At 40.5% G+C, this 20,527-nt stretch overlaps 1 protein-coding gene across 1 annotated transcript; it reads right to left on the reverse strand.

Moving 5' to 3' along the window:
- Window positions 1–146: 146 nt before the first annotated feature.
- asz1 (ankyrin repeat, SAM and basic leucine zipper domain containing 1) lies at window positions 147–19,976 on the reverse strand. The gene is made up of 13 exons (XM_037107232.1): window positions 19,763–19,976; window positions 18,235–18,337; window positions 17,552–17,674; window positions 14,359–14,470; window positions 9,443–9,554; window positions 9,134–9,268; window positions 8,774–8,892; window positions 7,430–7,502; window positions 6,848–6,904; window positions 6,280–6,392; window positions 3,395–3,500; window positions 2,881–2,994; window positions 147–690 (listed from the first exon to the last, which is right to left on the reverse strand). The coding sequence occupies exons 1-13, from the start codon at window positions 19,865–19,867 to the stop codon at window positions 526–528; spliced, it is 1,437 nt and encodes a 478-aa protein (XP_036963127.1). The 5' UTR covers window positions 19,868–19,976; the 3' UTR covers window positions 147–525.
- Between the last annotated feature and the right edge of the window lie 551 nt (window positions 19,977–20,527).

A 20,527-nucleotide genomic window follows, 5' to 3' on the forward strand; every position in this document is an offset into this window, starting at 1 on the left:
ATCCAGTCCAGTCTGTGTTGGAAACTCCAGCTCCACACTCAACGCACAGACATAAGATTGATATAAATCTGTTCATCTCGCTCTGTGAAAGAAAGTGAATAAGAATGTTTCCTAAAAAAGTATTCCATCAAGCTCAAAGTCCTGAAAACTATAAATATGTATATTTATTTTTAAACTGCTTCATTATTTTGATCAGGAATTTAATTTTTAAATCACATTAGATTTCTTTTGCAGTAAGTGAAAACACAAAATAACTTTCTCATTCCAAACTTAATTTGAATATGAAACAAATTGTTCCTCACAACAAACCTTAATTTTCACTCAACCCCTTAAAACATACTTTTTTAAAGAATTAAGAACTAAACTCAAAGACAAGTCAGACCAAAGTGGAAACTAAGTGTTACAGCAGCAAAATTAAAAATGACCCGTCTTGTCAAACATTATCATAAAACATATCAGTCCTTCAGCCATCAAAAACTAAACAGTATGATGAGCTTATTAATTAACTGGCACAACCATCTGGTGTTAACAGACATTCCTGTACATCTGCAGGTAAACCTTGCCACTGGCAGCTTTGTAGAGGAGCAACAGGAGGGTGAATCCAAGTGCAACTCTGGTCAAGGGCCACATCCTCCAGTTGCTGTGGGAACCAGGTTGAGGAGGCTGACAGGGATCTCCGGCCTCATCCATCTGAGGGAGGAGACACAGAGTTTCACATGAGAAACACACACACACACAATCTTGTGGTTTGAGCACCATGACCACGTGGAGGTTGTAGAAGGATTGCAGGTCATTTTAACTTAATCCGGTCTGTATTACAGCAGTTTGCTGGTTGGACAGTTTCAGGCTAGTTTGACCTCAACTGGGTGGGAAATACGGACTCAGGTACTACTGGGTGGGAATCAAACAGTGACAAGCTCATTTGGTGGATGAGGGCACGTCTGGTCCCATTGCACCACCACAGCATGACTCGCAAACCTGAGTCACTAAGACTTCCTGTGCCAAATCCTCGAGGATTCATCAGCCAAGACTGGAGTCGGGTCTTGGTCATGGTCAAGTCACAGAGGAATAATGCTGCTCATAGTCTGAAGTCAGAGGTTGACACTGTGTCACACTGAATCCCTGTCATGTGAGAGAGTTTGAAGATAGAACAATTTCAAGTTCAGCTTTCTTCTGGTAAATCTGACTTTGGAACTTGCGGTTTGAACCCAGATTTCAACAACTTTCTGAAGTCTGACATCACCAGCAAGGAAATTCTTGCAGTATGTGCCAGGAAGTGTTAGTCCTCCATGACTACAAAGTGACACTATTTTTCTTGTTCTAGATTAACTTCTCTGCTGTTGATCCATATTATGAGAATATTCCAAACACAGCTTTATACACTACTTCCATATCTGACCAGTGATGAATGGTCAGTGAAATCTCCTAATCCACTAAATGACTACAATATCTCTGCACATGGTTCATGTGCTGTTGATCAATGCCTTTGATTCCTACGATTACTTAGTGAAGTGCTGGAATTTTTGGAACTGGAACACATTTTTCAGCATGTGCTTTATTGGGATGATTTAGATCCAACTGAAAAATAACAATTACACCAAAATTTGCAGCAATGCACCAATGAAGGCTGGTTTCAAGAACTTAAGTATCCAACCTCACACACCAGTAACCATTACATCCACATTACCCATTCTGGTTTAGATTTGACTATTTTTTCTTTAGGTTACTGCAACAAAACAGGTTTGTTTTAGAGGTTAAAAGCATCAAAATCAACTAAAGTGTGTGTCACAGCTTCAAGCGTGAGCGCTCCAGTTGATGCAGTGATAGAGTGTTTGTGATTCAGGAGTGTGTGTGTGTGTGTGTGTTTCCGCAGACAGGTTTCCAGAGATAAGGTTATATTTTCTGTGAGTGTTTATGGTGTGCCTTGGACCCTTCCTCTCTGGGCTGGGAGCCAGTGAGTCCAAATGGGCTCCATTGGCCGTCAAATTCTTGTCTGACACAACTGTGGAACCCCCCACCAACACCCAACCCAACCATATCAACACACACACACAAATATCTACCTACATTTTAAACATACTCACCTCCATCGGCTGCTTACACACCTCCTTCACTCTTCCCGTACCCCTGCCCCTACCCATCCCCTTTCTCCCCCCTTAAACTCCCTCACCCCTCCAACCTGCGTCCTCTCCCTCCTCCCCTCTGCCCCCACCCTTGCCTTCCCCATCAGCCCCCTCATCCCTCCACCTCATCGTCTGTGTGCTGACAGGTCGATGTCACAGTGGTGCTGACTTATGGGCTGTGAGGATTCTGCCCTGTCAGGAACGACTCTCTCCTCTTGGAATACAAATGCAAACACACACACACACACACACACACACACACACACACAGAGTCAGGTGCACACATGTAAGCACTCCCTCACATACCTGTTGGAGCTCGCCAGAATTCATTCACACCAACATCTAACACACACACACACACACGCACGCACACACACACACAGTTCATGTTGCTTTAATCCTCAGTAGTAAGAGGAAAGCTCTTACAACAGTCAACAGAGAATGGAATTTAGATTGACTTCAACGAAGTATGAAAGTGTTAAACCCGAATGATACTATCAGCAGCTGCAGATTATCACAGATATATATCAACATCAGGGTCATTGTCGACAGATGCAAAATAAAATACAGTATATGATCATTTAACAAGCTGTAACTTTACTGATAGAGAGTATCTTCAGTTTCCCATAGTCTCTCCAGGAAGGAAACTCAAACATGTTGTTTTAGCATTATAGCCATTTCATTCAATAGGTAAAATTTTACAGATATCATCATAAAAATCAAAATAAAACAGAAGGAAGTGTGTGTTTGTGTTGACCTGGCACAGCAGGTTGTGGAGGCAAGTGACTTCCTTCTGCAGGTCTTTAGTCTGGATGACCAGCTGGTTGCAAACGGCCTGGGCCTCCTTCTTCGGGTCCAGCGAGAAGACAAGCTACATGGGGGACAACAGAGACACAGACCAAGCTCTAGTTTCTAAATTGAGCTGCATGGCAGGTAAGATAAAAAGACATTAGCAGAGATAGGAAGCATTAAGGCATCGGGCGTCGTCCAGGTCACGTGAAAGGAAAGGACACAGGACACTGCTGGTATACAGCCTTCACTTTGCAAAAACTATGAAAAAGGTAATAATTTCAGAATATGCCTTGTGCTCCACTCCACGAATTATACTTACTTTACTCCTGAAATGTTGTTACTAAATCACAACAACCGATGTTTTACAGTCTTTCTGCTGATGAATCGGCCACAAGCTTCAGTAGCATGAACTGGCGGCCAGTGCATCAACACCTGACAGGTGAACCCTAAACGAGTGCCCCTCCATAGACGACATGTACCTGAGAGGCTTGGCGGGGAAAACGGCTGATGACGTCCTGAATCGTCTCCGTCAGGTAGCAGCACTGCTGCCTCACACTTATCAGGAAGTTATGCAGCTCCTCACTCCTGCAAAATACACACAATATTTGAACACTGCAATTTTCATTTATGGTTACAATGCGAAGTTAGTATTAGTTAATGTAACAATTGTTTTCTGATTTCAGATTCTCAAATGCAATGACAATGCAATGTCAAGTAAACTAGGTATTTGAAGGTGACACCTTGGGCTCTTGAATCTTTTAACAGGCATTTTTCACAATTTCCTGATTTCTTATAATAAACAATTGATAGACAAATCTAAAAGGAATCCACATATTAATTGACAGTGGATATAATCATTAATAAGAGCACCAATAATTGGTAAATTAAAACAAAAAATTCAGTAATTTCAGGTTTTTAAAATCAAATTATAATTTAAAACACACTATCTTGCTGTGCAAAAGGTTTACCTTCTTATAAAGTGAGCCAAAAGGAGATGGCCACATAAAAAAACAAAAACAAAAACAAGGCAAGGCCTGCTGAAGATGCCAAGCAAGGACGAGGCAGACAGATTGATAGTTTAGACCAAACTTTGTGTTAACATTTGCCATGCATCCTGGAGACCACCTCACCAATCTCTATAGAAAACTGAGCAGGTGGCCAAGCCTTCTCCCCACCTCCTCCTCATGCTAACCCATACTGTCATCCCTCCCTGAAAACATCCACCTTAAATGATTAGTTATTTATATTCATCAACCTCTCTGTCCCTATCTTCCCATCCCCTGGTCCTGTGGGATATTGATAGCTCTTATCTTAATGGTACATTTCCCTTGGTGAGGGGACTGGCCAACCAGCCGTCCCGGCCCTCCTCACACTCTATCAGAGGGGCAAGTAAACACTGTCAGTCAGCCTGTGCTGCACCTTCACCTCCCATCTCCCGCCTGTTAGTTTATCTAGGGAGCAAAGAGTGATGATGGGCCCCCAGTGGGAAGATTGTTGAAGGGTTTTTATGGGAAGGACGTTATGTTACGTGGGAATTCTTATAGAGGATGTATGTGTCTCACTGTGTTGTGAGCTTAATTTATACAGGGAAAGTCAATTGACTATACGTTCGAGCAGCACTAAGCAAGTGCCTTGCTCAATTGTAGCTGCAGAGGAGAGAGTGATGAACATTTACTTTCACTGCGCACATTTCCCCTGGCAGAGTCAGACTGATCTGTGCCACAAAACATGGATGAACATTTCATTAAAGTAAAATACAATTATTCAAGGCATAGCAGTTTTACCAGTCGCTCGACCAGCCGCTGACATGTCAAGGACATCTTTTAACACAAAGTGATTTCATTTTTTCGGGTGAAGTAAGGATCCTGGGGCACTCTGAAGGAGGTCTGGCCCTGATCAAGACTTCCATCCCTCTCATTAACCTTCGCCTCTCTCGATTGGACTGTGTCTCATCCGGCAGGCGAGGGCAGGTGAAGCTGCTGTAGCCCAGTTCTGCTGAGGAGTCATGAAGTGATGGGGTGTGGTGCGATTGCTCTGTTTGGCCCCTGCCGCTGGTTCTCCTTTGCTCATTGCAACCTCCCATCGCCTCTCACCTTACAAATCATTACAGCTCCGCTTAAACCATTAGGGCCTGGCTCTGGACTCGGCTATGGACGTGGGGGGAGGGGGATGCAGAGCTAGGACAGTGAGATGCTCATGGGTCTGATGGACGACTTCCAGTGGAGGAGGACAGACAGAGCATTACGAGGAGATGGAGGAGGGCTGGATGTGTGTGTGTGTGTGTGTGTGTGTTGGGGGGGTTAAGGTGTGTTTCTGACAAGTGTTTAAATTATTGCTACTACAGTCAACTTTGTTTCTGGCATAGAGCAGCATTTGTGGAGCTTATCAGACATTTCTAAACGACTGAAAGAAACACAAAAAATATTCTAATACATACTCTAAGGTTTCCTGAACACCTTCTGACAGGTTTGCTGTCAGATAACACAATCTTCAAGGGTTTTTGTGGTATTTGCACTGTACTTTCGATAGGAAAGTTAATGTGAAATGAGTTAGGCCTCTGATAAGATTATTAGTCATTCTAATCTTATAATACTGCCCTCCTGAGAAATCTCAAACTAACTCACAGTTTTCCCTTGAATGCTTTGAGAGCCTTAGGACAGGAACACACCGACCAAACCGCTGGACGTCTGAAGCGTTTGGGGGGACAAGGTCGGGAACAAATATGCTCGGTGTGTTCAGCTGCGTTGGAAGCTTTCGGAGCTGCGCGGGCGCTGTCTGAGAAGGTTGGCTGTCAACCGTCTGAGCCATTGGATTCTTTGATTGGCCGTGTGCTATTGAATCAGTGCGGTGTGTGGGAGAGGCATAATACTGTGTGGGCTTTGTTTTTCCCACTGCACTCCATCCCGTCATTCCCCGTTTTAATGTTCTGGCATGAAACTAGCCATTATGTCCGTTCAGGACGAATTAATCTGTGTTAGTTTGGTAATGCCTCGCTGCATGTTTAGCATGCAGCTGTTTTGGCTGAAATAGTTCAGTTTTATTTAATCGAAAGTAAAGAGAGCTGCGTGCATAAACCTCTCGTCCAGCATCTTTTTTATACACTAGCGCCACCCGCTTATTGCATCTCGTGCAGGCGCAGAACGTACATGCTACTGTGGAGCTGGCAGCACATCGAAGCAGTGTATTCAATGCAACTTTTCTGCCGAACGGGTCTGACAAGAGGAAACAGAGTGGTCGGATAAAGGCAGTTGGCTGTTGGTGTGTGGAGGCCTTCAGACACATAATTTAGGATGCCCAGGATTCTCTTCTCAGCACATGTACTGATTGCCACAGGCCTGCTGGGCATTAAGATGTGGTAACCTACCCACAGTCCGCAGCCTCCAGTTTGCCGATGGTGTCCAGGTCCACCTTGTCCAGATGCATCTGCTGCATAGCACTGAGCACCTTCTGCTGGACGACCGGGTCTGTGATACCAATCTGACAAAGGCAAAATAAGGCAGTACAGTATGCTGGGCACATACTGTAGAGCTAAAGCCCTTTTTATGTTTCTTCTCCCACGAACTGGCAACTACAAAGACTCTTGTTCACTGATGAAACACAGATATCAATGTGACCTTTAAGTTCTGTCGGTTATTATAAATGTAACATGTTTTAATAATAATAATAATAATAATAATAATAATGACCAGATATGTGATTATTGTTATGACAGATTTGATTAAGGTCTATTTACATTTAAAGAAATATAGTAAGTTAAGGAATAATGCTAAGAATACACTGCTGACACGGGTACCAAATTCAATCTCTCACCACCTTCTTTCTACTCTTATGGCCTTAAACAGCTGCTACCCTCTTCTCTTTCTGGGTCACCCTGAAGGCTGGCAGCATGCAAAAGAGCTGACAGACAAACAGATGTTGCGGTGATCCTCTACCTTCTCCAGGTCCTCCTTCTCCATGGTCAACAGGTAGCTCCAGGTGATGTCATTTTCCTGTGCACATGTGTATGTGGGAAAAAAAAGAAGAAATCATCACTCAGCATTTACCAAATCAAAACTTCTACAGTTGCTCCTGATCCCACAATCTTAGACAGATGTACCTGCATGAGGCTTTGCCATACAGTGACACAATCTAACTGCGCCCATCAAAAAGACCTCATACATCAAATAGGGTCTAAATCTTGAGCTGACCCTATTAATTATAATTCGGGCCAAGACAATCCAGTACACTAGAACCATTATGAAGCACCAAGTAAGGTATGTAAACTAGCCATCTCATGACATGTTCCCAAGCATGTAAATGTCATTCTGTTAATGTTGCAGCTGTGCTCGTCACATTTGAGATCACTGTATTTCACCCATGGATCTAATACAGAGTTTAACAGTAGGTTATCTCAGCTCACTATCTTGGCAGCAGTGAGATAAGACAACAGAAATCACAGATAAAAAGACAAAAATATAAATATCTTAATAAAAAAATACATTGAAATTTTAATCTGGCATGCAATTGATACTTACAGTCATGATATCACTGAGGTAGCCAAGATCGAGGCCATGCAGGAGGAGCTCAAGTTCATCAAGCTTGGTTACACTGAGGAGGGGAGAGAATTCACCTTCACTATTGACTTATCCAACATTATGATACCAAGTATGAACCAGCTGGGACTAGAGCTGCCTAAACTGTATGAACACAGGCTCCCTGAGTAGTGCAGATTTAAAAAAACAAAAACAAAAAAAACAATAAAATAAAGTGCAAGGTTTGGTTTAAGGCCTTGCAGCAGCAACAATCTACCCTGCTCGACTGTCTTTGAGCAATTAAATACACCTTCTCCAGACCAGTGTTTCTGAGTTGAACCTCTGGCCTCCCTATGGATACGGCAGAACCAAAGGCAACACTTATTTTTCTGTTTGAGGATCAAGTGGGTGCAACTGAAGTGTCACTGAGTTCAAACACATCAGAGTAACCACAGTGTATACGCAGCTTCAGTCTGACTGTTGACATGCAGAGCTTGTTACTGGTTTTTTCATGTCTTTTTATCTGACATGAGGTGAATACAGCTAAAATGTTTACAAGCTGTAATGCCTGGTGTCAGACGTGCTAGACTACAATTTGTTTTTTAGCTGATGATAATTTCCCAGCTGTGTCTGAGTGGACTAAATACTCATGCAAGAGGTTTATTATTGTTTATGTCTGGATGAACAACGATTCAACAACACCTGCTGCACAGGCACCGATTCACAGAACATCCAACAGAGGGCGACAAGCACACAGGCTGCAGTGACTGATGGGATGTCGCTCTGACAACAGAAGAGTAGACTGTTTGAATGCACTGATGGATTACAAGTTATTCTCCCTGTTATTATTCTCAATATTCTCTCTGCTGTTCTGCTCTTCATTCACTTGTGTTACATTCATACTTGTTCACTTAGGCACAGCATAACTGATACACTTTCTGTTTTAGAATGCATATATTTAAATGACTGAACTTACTATTCTAGGGCCTGTATCACAAAGAGAGTTCAGCTTAAGATGCTAATCTTTGGGCTAACCTGGCTTCAATTTACTGCTGGTGATCCTGCATTTAAAGTAAATAATCAGCCTATGTGTGAAAATGATTAGGCAAGGTTCACTAAATGTAATCAATCAGCATCAGCATGACAGAGACCAGTGCAACTTCTTTGTTGTGCTGCTCTAAGCTCTGGTGCTGAATCTCAGCAAAGTCACCCAAAGTATTTTCAAACTGAAGTGGAGGAATTTAAAACTGAACCATGACCAGGATGAGCACTTCTTAATTTCTACCAGTGCGAAAAAGTGATGTTCTCATATCAAAGATAATTAAAACAAGTCTCAGGTTGTCTCACCTTTCATTTGAAGATGGTGGTTCAGAGTTTGTCTTAAAGAACTTGGTGAGGGTCTCCTCCATGGAGTTGAAGGCGTTGGCATTTGAGATGTGTGATGAAGAGGCCAAGATCCTGCCTATCTATGAACAGAACACAAGGTGAATTAGCAGTTGTGCTATAGCGTCAGAAATGTCTTATTAGGTCAGAAAACCACATGTACTTATGTCACTAATGTCAAAATAGGTGAAGATTCCAGAAACTGAAAAATATTAATTGAATTGAATTTAACTTACTAAGTCTTTTTATTGAATCAATTCAATGAAAATACAAAACTGCTTGTATGCAGGGTCTGAAATACATCATAAAGAGAACTCCAGGTACCTGTGTGTGTTTGAAGATTACAGACAGGTCAGCAGGGCTCTTGCCTTTCTTGGTCCTTATGGTTTTGTCTGCTCCGAGCTGAAGGAGCTTCAGCACTGCCTCCTCTCTGCCATACTGCACGGCTATAGACAAAGCCTAACAAAAAATATTAGTCCTACTCATCATGTGCAAAGTCAAATATAAAAGAGGTCATCTAAATAAAAAACATTTTAAAAAAAAGTACTTTGTGACTTATGTGCTACAGCATGGTTTGCACATTTTGACTGATAGGACTCACTATGACAAATAAAAAAAACAACTGTGACGCACCGTATATCCATTGCAATCCTGGGTATTTATATCTGCCCCATGGGAGACCAGCAGGTTGATGACTTTACTGTAGCCGTCCCTTGCTGCCAGCATCAAGCAGGTCATTTGAGACCTGTAAAATACAATCAACAAAAAAGTACAGATGAGATGAAGATAACAGACAACAAAAGAGAAGCTAATGAGGAGAAAACAAAACAGAAGAGAGTTAACTGTAGGAATGAGAAAATCCATGAGCCAAGGAAAGAAAAGGAGAAAAGGGGGTGACAAGATGGTAGAGTACAGGAAAAGGGGCTAGAGGCTAGTAGACCACATAGTATATGAAAAGTATTTTAAAGAAAAGAACAAAAAGTAAAACAAAGAGATTAATGGTGAAATGATTACATCAGAGGAGAGAGTATCAAAGAAGACAGGCGTGATCGTGAGGGTGCAGAGAAACCACTAGGGGGAAGCAGACAGCAGATTAATGGTAGTAACTGTAAGTAATTTACTTTGACACCACTAGTGTACAAGAATACCAGTTCATTCACTACGACAGGCCACAATACAATGCTTCAGAACTTAAATGCAGCCAAGTCGTCATTCTGGTCTAAACTTAATGCAATTTGCACATTTTTACCGCAGGCTGTTAATGGAAAACCTTTTGAGTATTAGATGCCGCCTGAAGGCTTAAACTGATGCTCTGTAACAGTTAGAAGCTTCAAGTAGAGCTACATCAAATAACAAAAAGTCATGTGATCGATCTAGACAAAAGTAATCCTTGATTAATTTGATAATTGAGTGATTGTTTAAATCCTTAAATCATTCTTCTATCTTGTCCAACGTGGAGAACTGTTACCTTTCTTTGTTTTACATCGCAGTAACTTAATTATCTTCAGGTTTTGGATTGTATGGATTTGTTTTGTCAACCAGAAAAATGCTTTCACATCACCTTGAGCTTTAGGGAATTATGAATAATCATTTTTTTATCTTTTGTTTATTCTGATCAGGAATGACTCAATGATGACGAGGACAAGATGTTGAACTAGCCACCAAAAGGGCCAGCTCCAATCTAGTCAAGCAGCCACTGGATGCGCTGGAACAAGTTAAGTTGATGCTTTGAGCTCTTTGTCATGTTTCTCAGGCCATTTCTTAGCGATTTTTGCATCAGGGAGCATTGTCCTGTTGGGGAACTGCCATCAGACTGTGCTTGTGCCATGAGGTCAGAACACTCAGTCTTTTGTTGCTGCAGGCACGTCTCTGATTTTGGATCTCTTCTTGGTAACTGTCGCCATTCCCATTTTTTCTGTAAACGTAACCACAAGTGCCATTGTATCCATAGGTAAAAATAGGATACCCCGTGATGGCGTTCAGGTCAGTGGCATCCTGTAACCACACATAAATGTTTCATTATGTGTCCTTTTGACAGCCAACAATTGCTGTTGAGAAAAAAACTTTGACCGCTCTGACTAGTCATTGCTCTGTAGAATTCATGTGTTTGCTTTTATCAGAAGAGGGGCTACTTCTAATTTACCTGTGCTGTTCTTCATCTTGGCATCACTGATGCAAAAACAGTGCGTGAGAAAAATACATCCATCTAGAGTTGGGAAAGTCCAGTAGCAATTCATCACTTCACTCAATACTTTAACAGGAAACTGTGTGCATGTTCGAGAGATGTGTGACAGAGCAACACAGCACAGAGAGAAAGAGCTGGCAATTAAAGAGACAATCCATAATTGGCATGTAAACAAAAGGATAATCCATCACTCTCAACTTGACTGACAGCTATGAAATCCAAGGTTATCATTTCTGCTGCAGTAAAAGATTTAACTTTAATTTCTTCTAAACATTTAAAGAAACAACGTTTCCTTTTTTAATAGAAAAGCTTTTTATTTTTTAACCTCACAATATGCGTATTTTTCCAGCTCCATTAAATAATCGTGAAAAGCCAAGAAGCCAAAAATAAATGCCATATACAGCAGTGCTTTTTTTTTTTTGCTTTGTCACTCTGCGTTGAGATGCACTGATGTCATCTGCTTTGATATGTTGGTGATAAAATATTGATTTTTGTACCAGTAAATTATACCTTGACCTGAAAATGCTCCAAGACGGAGGTGATGTTTGTCAAAACAGGTGTGAATCTGTGAGTAACGCCCAGCAGTACGCACAGCTAGTCAACCTTTAACAAGTTCCAAGAAATCAAAAGTTAATGATCCATGTAAACTCAAACAAATGGCTTGTACAACAACTTCTTTCCTCACATTCCTCTAGGCCAAACAATCAGTCACTTCCACTCTATTGGTAATGTCATTCATTTCTGCTTTCACATCCTGTGCTACTGTATTTTTCCCAAGGCTGGTTTTGTTGTGAGACAGGTACCAAGGTCAATCACAGACTGTTCCAGTGTGTTTTATGTGTGTGTGTGTCCTTCAGACTGTGAGCTCTTGCCAGTCTCCAACAGACGACTGATCTGTACGCAGACAATTAAGAATAAACATTGTCCCTGGCATCAGGACAGCAAGAAGAATTACTTCCAGAAATACCTGACTCAGAGTTACGAGGCAAAAACATGGCTTCCACAAAGTAAATCCTAAAAAGAACCACAATGACTACGTCCAACTATGAATCTCTTGGGGCTTTCATCATATTGTGATGACCATATTTTTTACAATACTTGGAACAGATATAAAGCTAAGGAGGATATCCCGATTGGATCCAACTGAGAACTTGAGGTAACATTTTGGTAGCGACCAGTAACTCACAAGATAGGCATGCCCTAAAGTATACCATGCTTTATTTCCTATTTTATTATAAATGGCACCATAATTCAAAAAATATTGCTGTAATAAAGAGGACTTGAAGCTGGCAATTGAGACCATAAATTCATAAGGAAAACATTTACTGAGGTAATAAATCAAGTGACAAGCAGGGTCATTTTCTCGTAAATATGTCACCTTTTTAAAACCTGTGAAGTAGCCCCCTGCTGGACATTAGAAAGAAACCAGGCATGTACCTCTCTCTTGCAAAATGTATCGACAAGTCTCTTGCCAAGAAGTAAAATTATTTGCATCGTACACCTAAAATCTAAAGTACAGAAGCCAAAAAGATGCCTCCGAATGTTCCCTGTGCACATTCACAGACACATTGTGCAGTCTTTAGAAGCCTGTTCAAGCCTTAAGGAAACTGTGCTCAACAAAGATCAGTACAATGAAGGTGAAAAAAAAAATGGGACACATGGAGCCAATGGACCCCACATCACGCTCCTGCAGGACTTTGAGAGACGACAGACTATGCTTGTTTATGCTATGACGAAGGGACGAACAGCTGGTGCTAATCATGGGTTTGATATTCAGACGTAAGAGGCGATGAGGAGGAAGAGGAGGTTTATCCTCTGCACCCACATGAACCTCATACTCTGCTCTTGTACTGGATACTAAGAGGGTGTTGGCCCCTCCTCCTCACCACCTTCCCTCATTTAAATCCTCCTGTGTCTTGTTACCTTTCTTTAAATATTTTGTCTGGGAAGGAACCAATCAATTTTCTAACAGTACAGCGTGTCCATGTGTGTCAACAGGAGGTTTCAGGCGGTGTGTATCGTGCATGTAATGGCATACTGGCAATGACAGAGTGGCAGGGGATTAAGGAAAGCTAAACAAGAAAGCCACTGGGGGCCAAACTCTTGCTTTGACACGACAAAAATGCACAGATGGTAACAGTAAAAGTGTTTCAGGAATGACTTGCCTTCATTCTTTTTCACGAGATGTAATTTTTCCATGTTCTTTTTCTCACCAGGAAAGGGAACCAGATATTATATCCACTGTCTACAGAGGCTGATGGAGCCCAAGCTTTCACAATTAAAAACTTACTAATTCATATAGTGAAATACTATATTCAGACTGAAAAAGAAATCTCTTGTTGATCTGTCAACCTGGCTGCATCAGTGGGCACCATCAATACGCCATGCAAATTAATTGCCAGTGTCTTATATTTCTGGAGCATCACTCTTTCCTTATTACCTTATTAAGCAACACACACAAACACGGAGACTCACGTGTAACTTCTTGTGAATACTATTTTGTGGGCTCAAATCGCAAAAAACCCCCCAATTCTATCCAATTTTATGAAATCTGTTTATGACAATTTACTACTTACATGATGCTGATATTTTATGTCGAATCTGATTTTGTATGAACATAAAGATCTGAAATGGAGCATTTTCCCTTGATGTTCTTATTTTTTTCCAAATGCCCAAGGCTGGAAAGTGTTGCATGCTTAATGCACGTACTCGGAGTAAAACTTGTCACAGTATGATGCTAAATCCTATTAAAACTAGTGTCTGAAGACAGATGAGTTCCATGACTTTAAAACGAGGACAGCTAGAATTTAAGGTCAAATTAATTTAATATCTAAATGAGACACAGGCTGTGTTGAAATGGAGAGGGCTGTAATTCTGTACAGATTGTAAAGCCCCTTGAAGGGAAATCGGGACTTTTGAAAAAATTAAGCCTTCTTCTTTAACCTAGAGGCCAAGGCCGCCTCTGACCTACAAATGACCAAAACCATGCTTACTGGGTTGCAAGCTTGAAAGAAAAAAAATTCCAAATTCCTCCTGCCCACCCCTTACACTCTGTGTGTTTGTTTGTCTGTCTGTCTGATACCCGTCCGTACATGCACATGCCATAACAGGACATTCCAAACAAAACACACAAATATATACAAACTGTATGGAGCTCTGTGGTGCATAATGCTACCACATGGCAGCCAAACATAACGAGAACCATCAAAGGAAATTTGATTCAGCACCTCTCTTGTTTTCTCCCTGCTCAAGTCAAGTCTACAGTGTTTTTATTTGGCTTACATCAATACGGGTGTGACAGTGCGTATTGTGCTGAAAATCCTATAAACATTTCGGCCTGAGTCACATCTGCACCGATCCTCACCTGTCCACCATGTTTGGATCAGCATTTCTGGATAGCAAAAGCTCCACACAGCGAGCGATTTTATCTTCACTTGCAGAAGCTGTAATGCTGGCCATGAGCACCGTCAAAAGATCTGTGGACAAGAACATCACCAAAAATTTTAATTAAAATTGAGTTTCTAATTCGGCATCACTTAGTTAAGCATCAATTAATGAAAATTTCGTTAAAAAAATACATAAAATTAACACGCTGGCACTATTCTATGTGGCTACAAAGAGACATGGTTACAGACATTTACATAGTGAGCACAAGGTTACAGAGAGGTGAGGGGGAAAAGAACAGAGAGAATGGGAGTCCCTTGTGAGTGCCGAGTTCAGTGAGACTCTAAACTCTAGCACATCAGAACAAAACACTGGGAAGCAGCAGCCTGTGGAACTGAGGTAATCCGCCGTCCCTGCTACCTAGTTACATGGTGATTGCTCTCTCCATCTACACCTGACAGATACTGGTTCAGTCAGTTTGCATAAAATCACACCGGTTTAAGCTTCAATACCAGACTGGACAAGCAACACTGGAAACCAACATAACCGTAGTGAATGGTTAATAGTAAGTGATGGTTAAATGTGATGATGTAATCTGGTCAACTACAAAACCATCTGCAAGTGTATGTCCTTGTTTGTTGAAAGGGAAATAGATTCCCCTTGTTATTCACTTTCCAATTTCATGTTTGTTTTCAAAAATGATGTAGTTTGGCTACTGTACTTACTTCATGGAAATAAATAAAAGTATGACATGCTTAGTATTGGTAATCATCAGTAAACAAAGCAGCAGAGGAAAGAGAAGTAGCTTTTTTCCATCACCATTAAGTCATACATCATGCTGTAATAAGGTTAGGAAAAAAATCTGGACATCAACCTGGTGATGGAGATGGATAGCCTTTATCTGGCATCAGGAAATGTGGCGGCCTTCATGGGAGCGAGTGAGTTCAGAGGAGTTGTCTCCTTATCTTATCCTGATAAGACCGGTCTGAGACCCATGGCAATGCACTCAATTCCTGTTTTGTTCCGCCAATGCCCGAGTCCCCAACCTGTGTGTATCACAGTATGTATCTATGTGTGTATTTATGTGTGTGTGCATGCATACCTTGGCCTCTACATCTGTATGTGGGTTCCTGCGTCTTTGCGGCTGTGCATGTTTAGCTCTATATCTGTGTGCAAGTGTGTGTGCAAGTGTGTGTGTGTGTGTGTGTGTTTAGATTATGTGTGTGTGGGTGTAAACCAGACAGCCTGGTTTGCGTCTAGAAAGGACTGGAGTAAATAAATCTGGGGCCTGAGAATTGGTGAGCGGGTATGATAGCAGCATGGCGACCGTTATCAATCACTCATGCATTCCACCGCTCAGCCTCGCTGCTTTGGCAAACAGCATCAGGACGTGACCACACGTCATCCCTCTGTTTAATTGCTTCCTTCACCTGCCTCAAGCATTAGATGCTGAGGCCATGTGAAATCAGTCACACACAGAGTTAAACTGGACATTCTGGACTGAGATTTAATTGACATCAGATATCAACAGCATGACTTGCACTGTGGTTCCAAATGTGGGTCTGGGGACATCTAGGAGCTACGGGTTTCTAATGAATCCCCAGGAAAATGAACACTGCAGACGTTTGTTTTAACTAGTTATTTAAACCTTACCTTTTTAGTCATGGGACAGTCTCATCCTGAAGGACCAAGATGAACTCACACACTCTCACTGTATGTCTACTGTGTATATCATTTATTGTGGCTGCTGCTATGCATAATGTGGACATTTTGAGGAAGTACACAAACTTTTGTCAGCTGTAAATTGCTCATACATATGCAGATAAATGTGGAATTTGCAGAACATATCCATCATAGATTTGCAGTGTTTTGTACTAAATGACTGATATTTCTACAAAATATAAACTTTCCTCCTTGCCTTACTTATCTAACTGAAGTCACTGTAAATACAGGAGTACACAGCAGAAAGTGGGTTCAGCTATAAGCTATTTTTATTTCATTTTGTTATGTTAAAAAAAGAGAGGTGTTAATGCAGGTGTGGCTGATAACTGTCATAATCCATAAATCTGGTGAATATTTTTTCTTAGGGAGCCATTCCTCTTCTGACTGAGTTGACATGCAACCATATTTTTTGTCTCTACCAATAAGACATTGTGCATTACTAATCTAACTCTTGCTGCAAAATGTTTATAACTGCAGACTTTTTAACGTGGAAGATTTCTTCCCCCATGCTTATTTTACCCAGACTGACCTCGATCTAACAGATGCCTTCAATTTCTCTTGCTTTGAGATGAGGGTGCAGTGTGCACAAACTAAAAACAACTCAAAGGATCAGTGGTGTGTTTCTGCAAGAGTTCCTCTTTGGCGTCATCACCATTAAGTAATGTCAGATGAAGTGTATTGGAGCAGTGGCCTGACTGGTCCCCTGGTCTTTGGCTGTATCAGGTGAGGAAATTGAAAAAACGTGCCACAGGCAAGGATGGCTCAGCACCAATGCAACAGGGACTATCGGGAGCTAAGCTCAGCTATTCACACACACTAACACACTGAAGGAACAGCAATAACAAGCAATTAGGGGTTCAGTATCTTGTCTGAGGACACTTCAACATTCAGCTAAGTATCAAACCACAGGCGACATGCTCTACCTCCACAAGCACCCCAAAACATAAACAAGTTTAGTGTTAAACTTTTAAATATCCTGCCTCCATGCATATCATTGTCATAGCTTACTGACTTGCTCACTTAGGGACACTGAAAAACAAAGGGTGTGCATCAACATGCTGTAAGAATTAAGCCTAATGTTCCTGATTTCTCTCTATGACACACATCTCGCTCATCCTCTTAATGTAATGAATTCTGAGTGACACCTTGACAACCGAACATGGCATACGGGGAGGTATTGATGAAAGTGCTGTCAACAGAGCCAGCTGCCATTATACTACAAAGTAAACTAACAACAAAAAGCAATGGACAGTCTTTATTCACACAAAAGGCAACCATCCGCAGGAAGGTACCATTTATGAGGGTGATCATTTTCAAGCCTTTTCATATTACATAAATATTCCCCATTTTAAGGCTAGATTTCCTAAACACCTCCATGACCTGAGTGGAAATGAAGACTGCTTAGATAAGACAACCCTCAGCTCAGACAAAGTGATCGATATGAGTCTGACCTTTACTGAAGTTGGCACTTGCCCCTCTGTCCAACAGCAATTTGGCCAGGTCGTAATTCGCCACATTGACAGCACACATCAGAGGAGTCCATTCAAAGCCAAGCCTGGTCTCCACATCCATGCCTGTCCACACCAAAAGGATCAAATTAAGTCAGGCAATGAAATGATTACAAGAAGAGCATATCTGTGCCTAATGCCCTCCAGCCCACACACATACATATGCATACAAAATAACATCCTGTCTTTTGTTTTCTCTATCCCACTTGATTTCTGAAAATCAATTTCTGGCAAAACTGTTTTCATTTGGGTGAGAAATCACTACCAGCCGCTTGACAAATGTTGGTAAATTTAAACTGTGACTGGTAAGTTTGTCTGCCCTCCACCAATTCATCCATTTATATATCCTTTTCCATCATGTTGGCTTATACATTTCATACAAAAGGTCACTTATAAGACATCAGGCCTCTTGCAAAAACAGTGATTCGTAGCTTAAACTTTAAACTTTTTTCAGAGAGGCTTTTTTGTAGAACTGTTTCAAGTCAGATTCAAAAAAAGTCTCCTAAATTGATCATTTCCGCCTGATGACTCCAGCAAAAGTTAAATTAGCATCATCTTTTAAACTATGGCCATGGTAAAAGCACTGATCACATGTGAATAATTGCCAGAAAACAAAGAGCACTTGCCATTATCCAACAGCTGTTCAACTGTCCCAACGTCTCCTCTACTGATGGCTCTTTTCATTATCGACACGTCATCTTCTGCATGTGGTGCAGCTGCATCCAGATCCTATGACAAGACCCGGACAAAAAAACCCAAAACAATCCAAGACAGAAATGACAGAGAGAATCAAAAAGAAACAAAATCCAAACTAGCAGCTCCAAAATAAGAATGGCAGATCAAAACTGTGTGTGTGTGAGGCTTGAGCAATATAGAAATATTAAGCTGAACAAAACTGAATCATAAATGGGAATATACCAAAAATAATCAGAAATATTTCCTTACATTAGGCGCAGGTAGATTTGACAGTCAATGGAATGTGAATGCAAATAAGAAATCAGGTAATTTTGCACTGAATCGAGTATTATCTAACCTTTGCAATGTCCCTATTTCATTCTGCAAACTACAATTTACAGTAAGTAGTGTGTATAAATCTTCATACTTTAACATGAGCAGTTTAGGGCTGCAAAAAACATTATCATTATTTCCAATATTGATTAATGTACTCACTAAAACGTTTCAAAGAAATTAAATATAGGCTTTATCATCTTGCAGACAAGATGACGTCCTCAAAAAGCTCTTCTGGCCAACCAACACTCACATTTGACAATTTATGGCATTTTTTCTCAAAAAAAGGAGAAAAAAAAATGACTGACAGCAATTTATCATTTTTAATATATCTGAAGCTTATTTCTCTGCTTTCCAATTAATCAACTGATCATTTGAGCTCTATATTAGTTACTTTAGTAGGTAAATGAACCTGCATGTGTGTAACAACATCAACTGAACTTCTGTGGACAAAGCAATCATCTCCCAAAGATTCAAAATATATTCTTTAGTCCGTTTATTTCATGTCCTGAGGTTTTCTCCTTACTTGCACACAACTTGCACCATTGGTTTTAATTATTTCCAAATGTGGCGCTGTTGATCAGCACATACTTCACATACTTTGTGCATTGTATTCTGGGAAAATAGTGTTGCAAGTAAAGCATACTGAGAATTTCATTTACCAACTTACATTTAATTTAATATATATATATATATATATATATATATATATATATATATATATATATATATATATATATATATATATATATATATATTCAAATAAGATTCAATCTTTAGTAAATTCAAAGCATTTACTAACAACTTGATCAAGCTACTTGGACCTTTAGGAAAAAAGACTTCTGGGTGTTACAAATAAACTTGAACATACAAGTTTATCATTCTCACCATTTTTAATACAAATGTATAAATGTTAATTATATACATTAATCTACGTGCTCATTAATTGTTTGTGAGACTACGTTCGTCACAAAACACGCAATAAACAGGAGTTTTAGTTTTCTAGCTGCTTAAAAATAGACCTGAAGCTAACGTTAGCTAACCTCACTGAAGCTAGCTAACGTTGTCTCACAGTTTTAGCTAGTAGCATAAACCGGTTTGAGATAATGATAATAATAATAATAACAATAGGATAACTAAAGGAACCTTGGTATAAGAAGTCTTTTTATCCGAAAGTCCAACATCCCACTCGTCACAGCTGCCTCCGCTTTCATCTCCAGCTGGGTAGGCGTAATCCATGAAGCTACCCATTACACTATTTAGCCATTAATTAGCTTCAAGCTAACAGGAGTCAAGTCTCGATGGATGTCTGAGGACGCGCACTCTGCACACCAGTGTAGCCCGGAGGTGGGCGGAGTCTGATACGTGGCAGCATCCCTCGCTTTATGCTAATTTGGTTTTTGGTAGTTTTGAGATTTAAAATAATAAGCCAAAATACTAATATTAGCTATTTTGTTAAAGCTAACAATAGACTCAAATCTTTTCAGACATAGATATGAATTTTATACTGTGGCAAATATTAGCTAATATTAGTTAATAAACTGTTGTAGCTAGACAGCTAGCTAATTTAACTGGTTAGCCTACTTGCTAAATCACACCACTGCCAAGGTATGGACCAAAAATTGGTGTTTAAAGCCTACTGTAAATGTTTTAATATCCAGCCAGATAAGTAGCATCAGCATTAATCATATTATGCAGTTAGTTCAAGTCATGTGTGACCATTTGAGTGCTTTTGTCTTGCTTGTTCTAAAATGAAAAGGAAGGGGAAGGCAGGCTTCTACAGTTTATTTAGAGGTTGGTGCAAGCAGGTGAGTGGCTTGGGTGCTGTTTTGATTTATTAAATATAAAACCTTTAAAAATATTCTACTAATGGGTTTGTTTTGTCACAATGGTTTTGACCTTAAATAGATC

The sequence above is a fragment of the Acanthopagrus latus genome, chromosome 8 (genome assembly GCF_904848185.1).
Source record: "Acanthopagrus latus isolate v.2019 chromosome 8, fAcaLat1.1, whole genome shotgun sequence".
Taxonomy (NCBI): Eukaryota; Metazoa; Chordata; class Actinopteri; order Spariformes; family Sparidae; genus Acanthopagrus; species Acanthopagrus latus.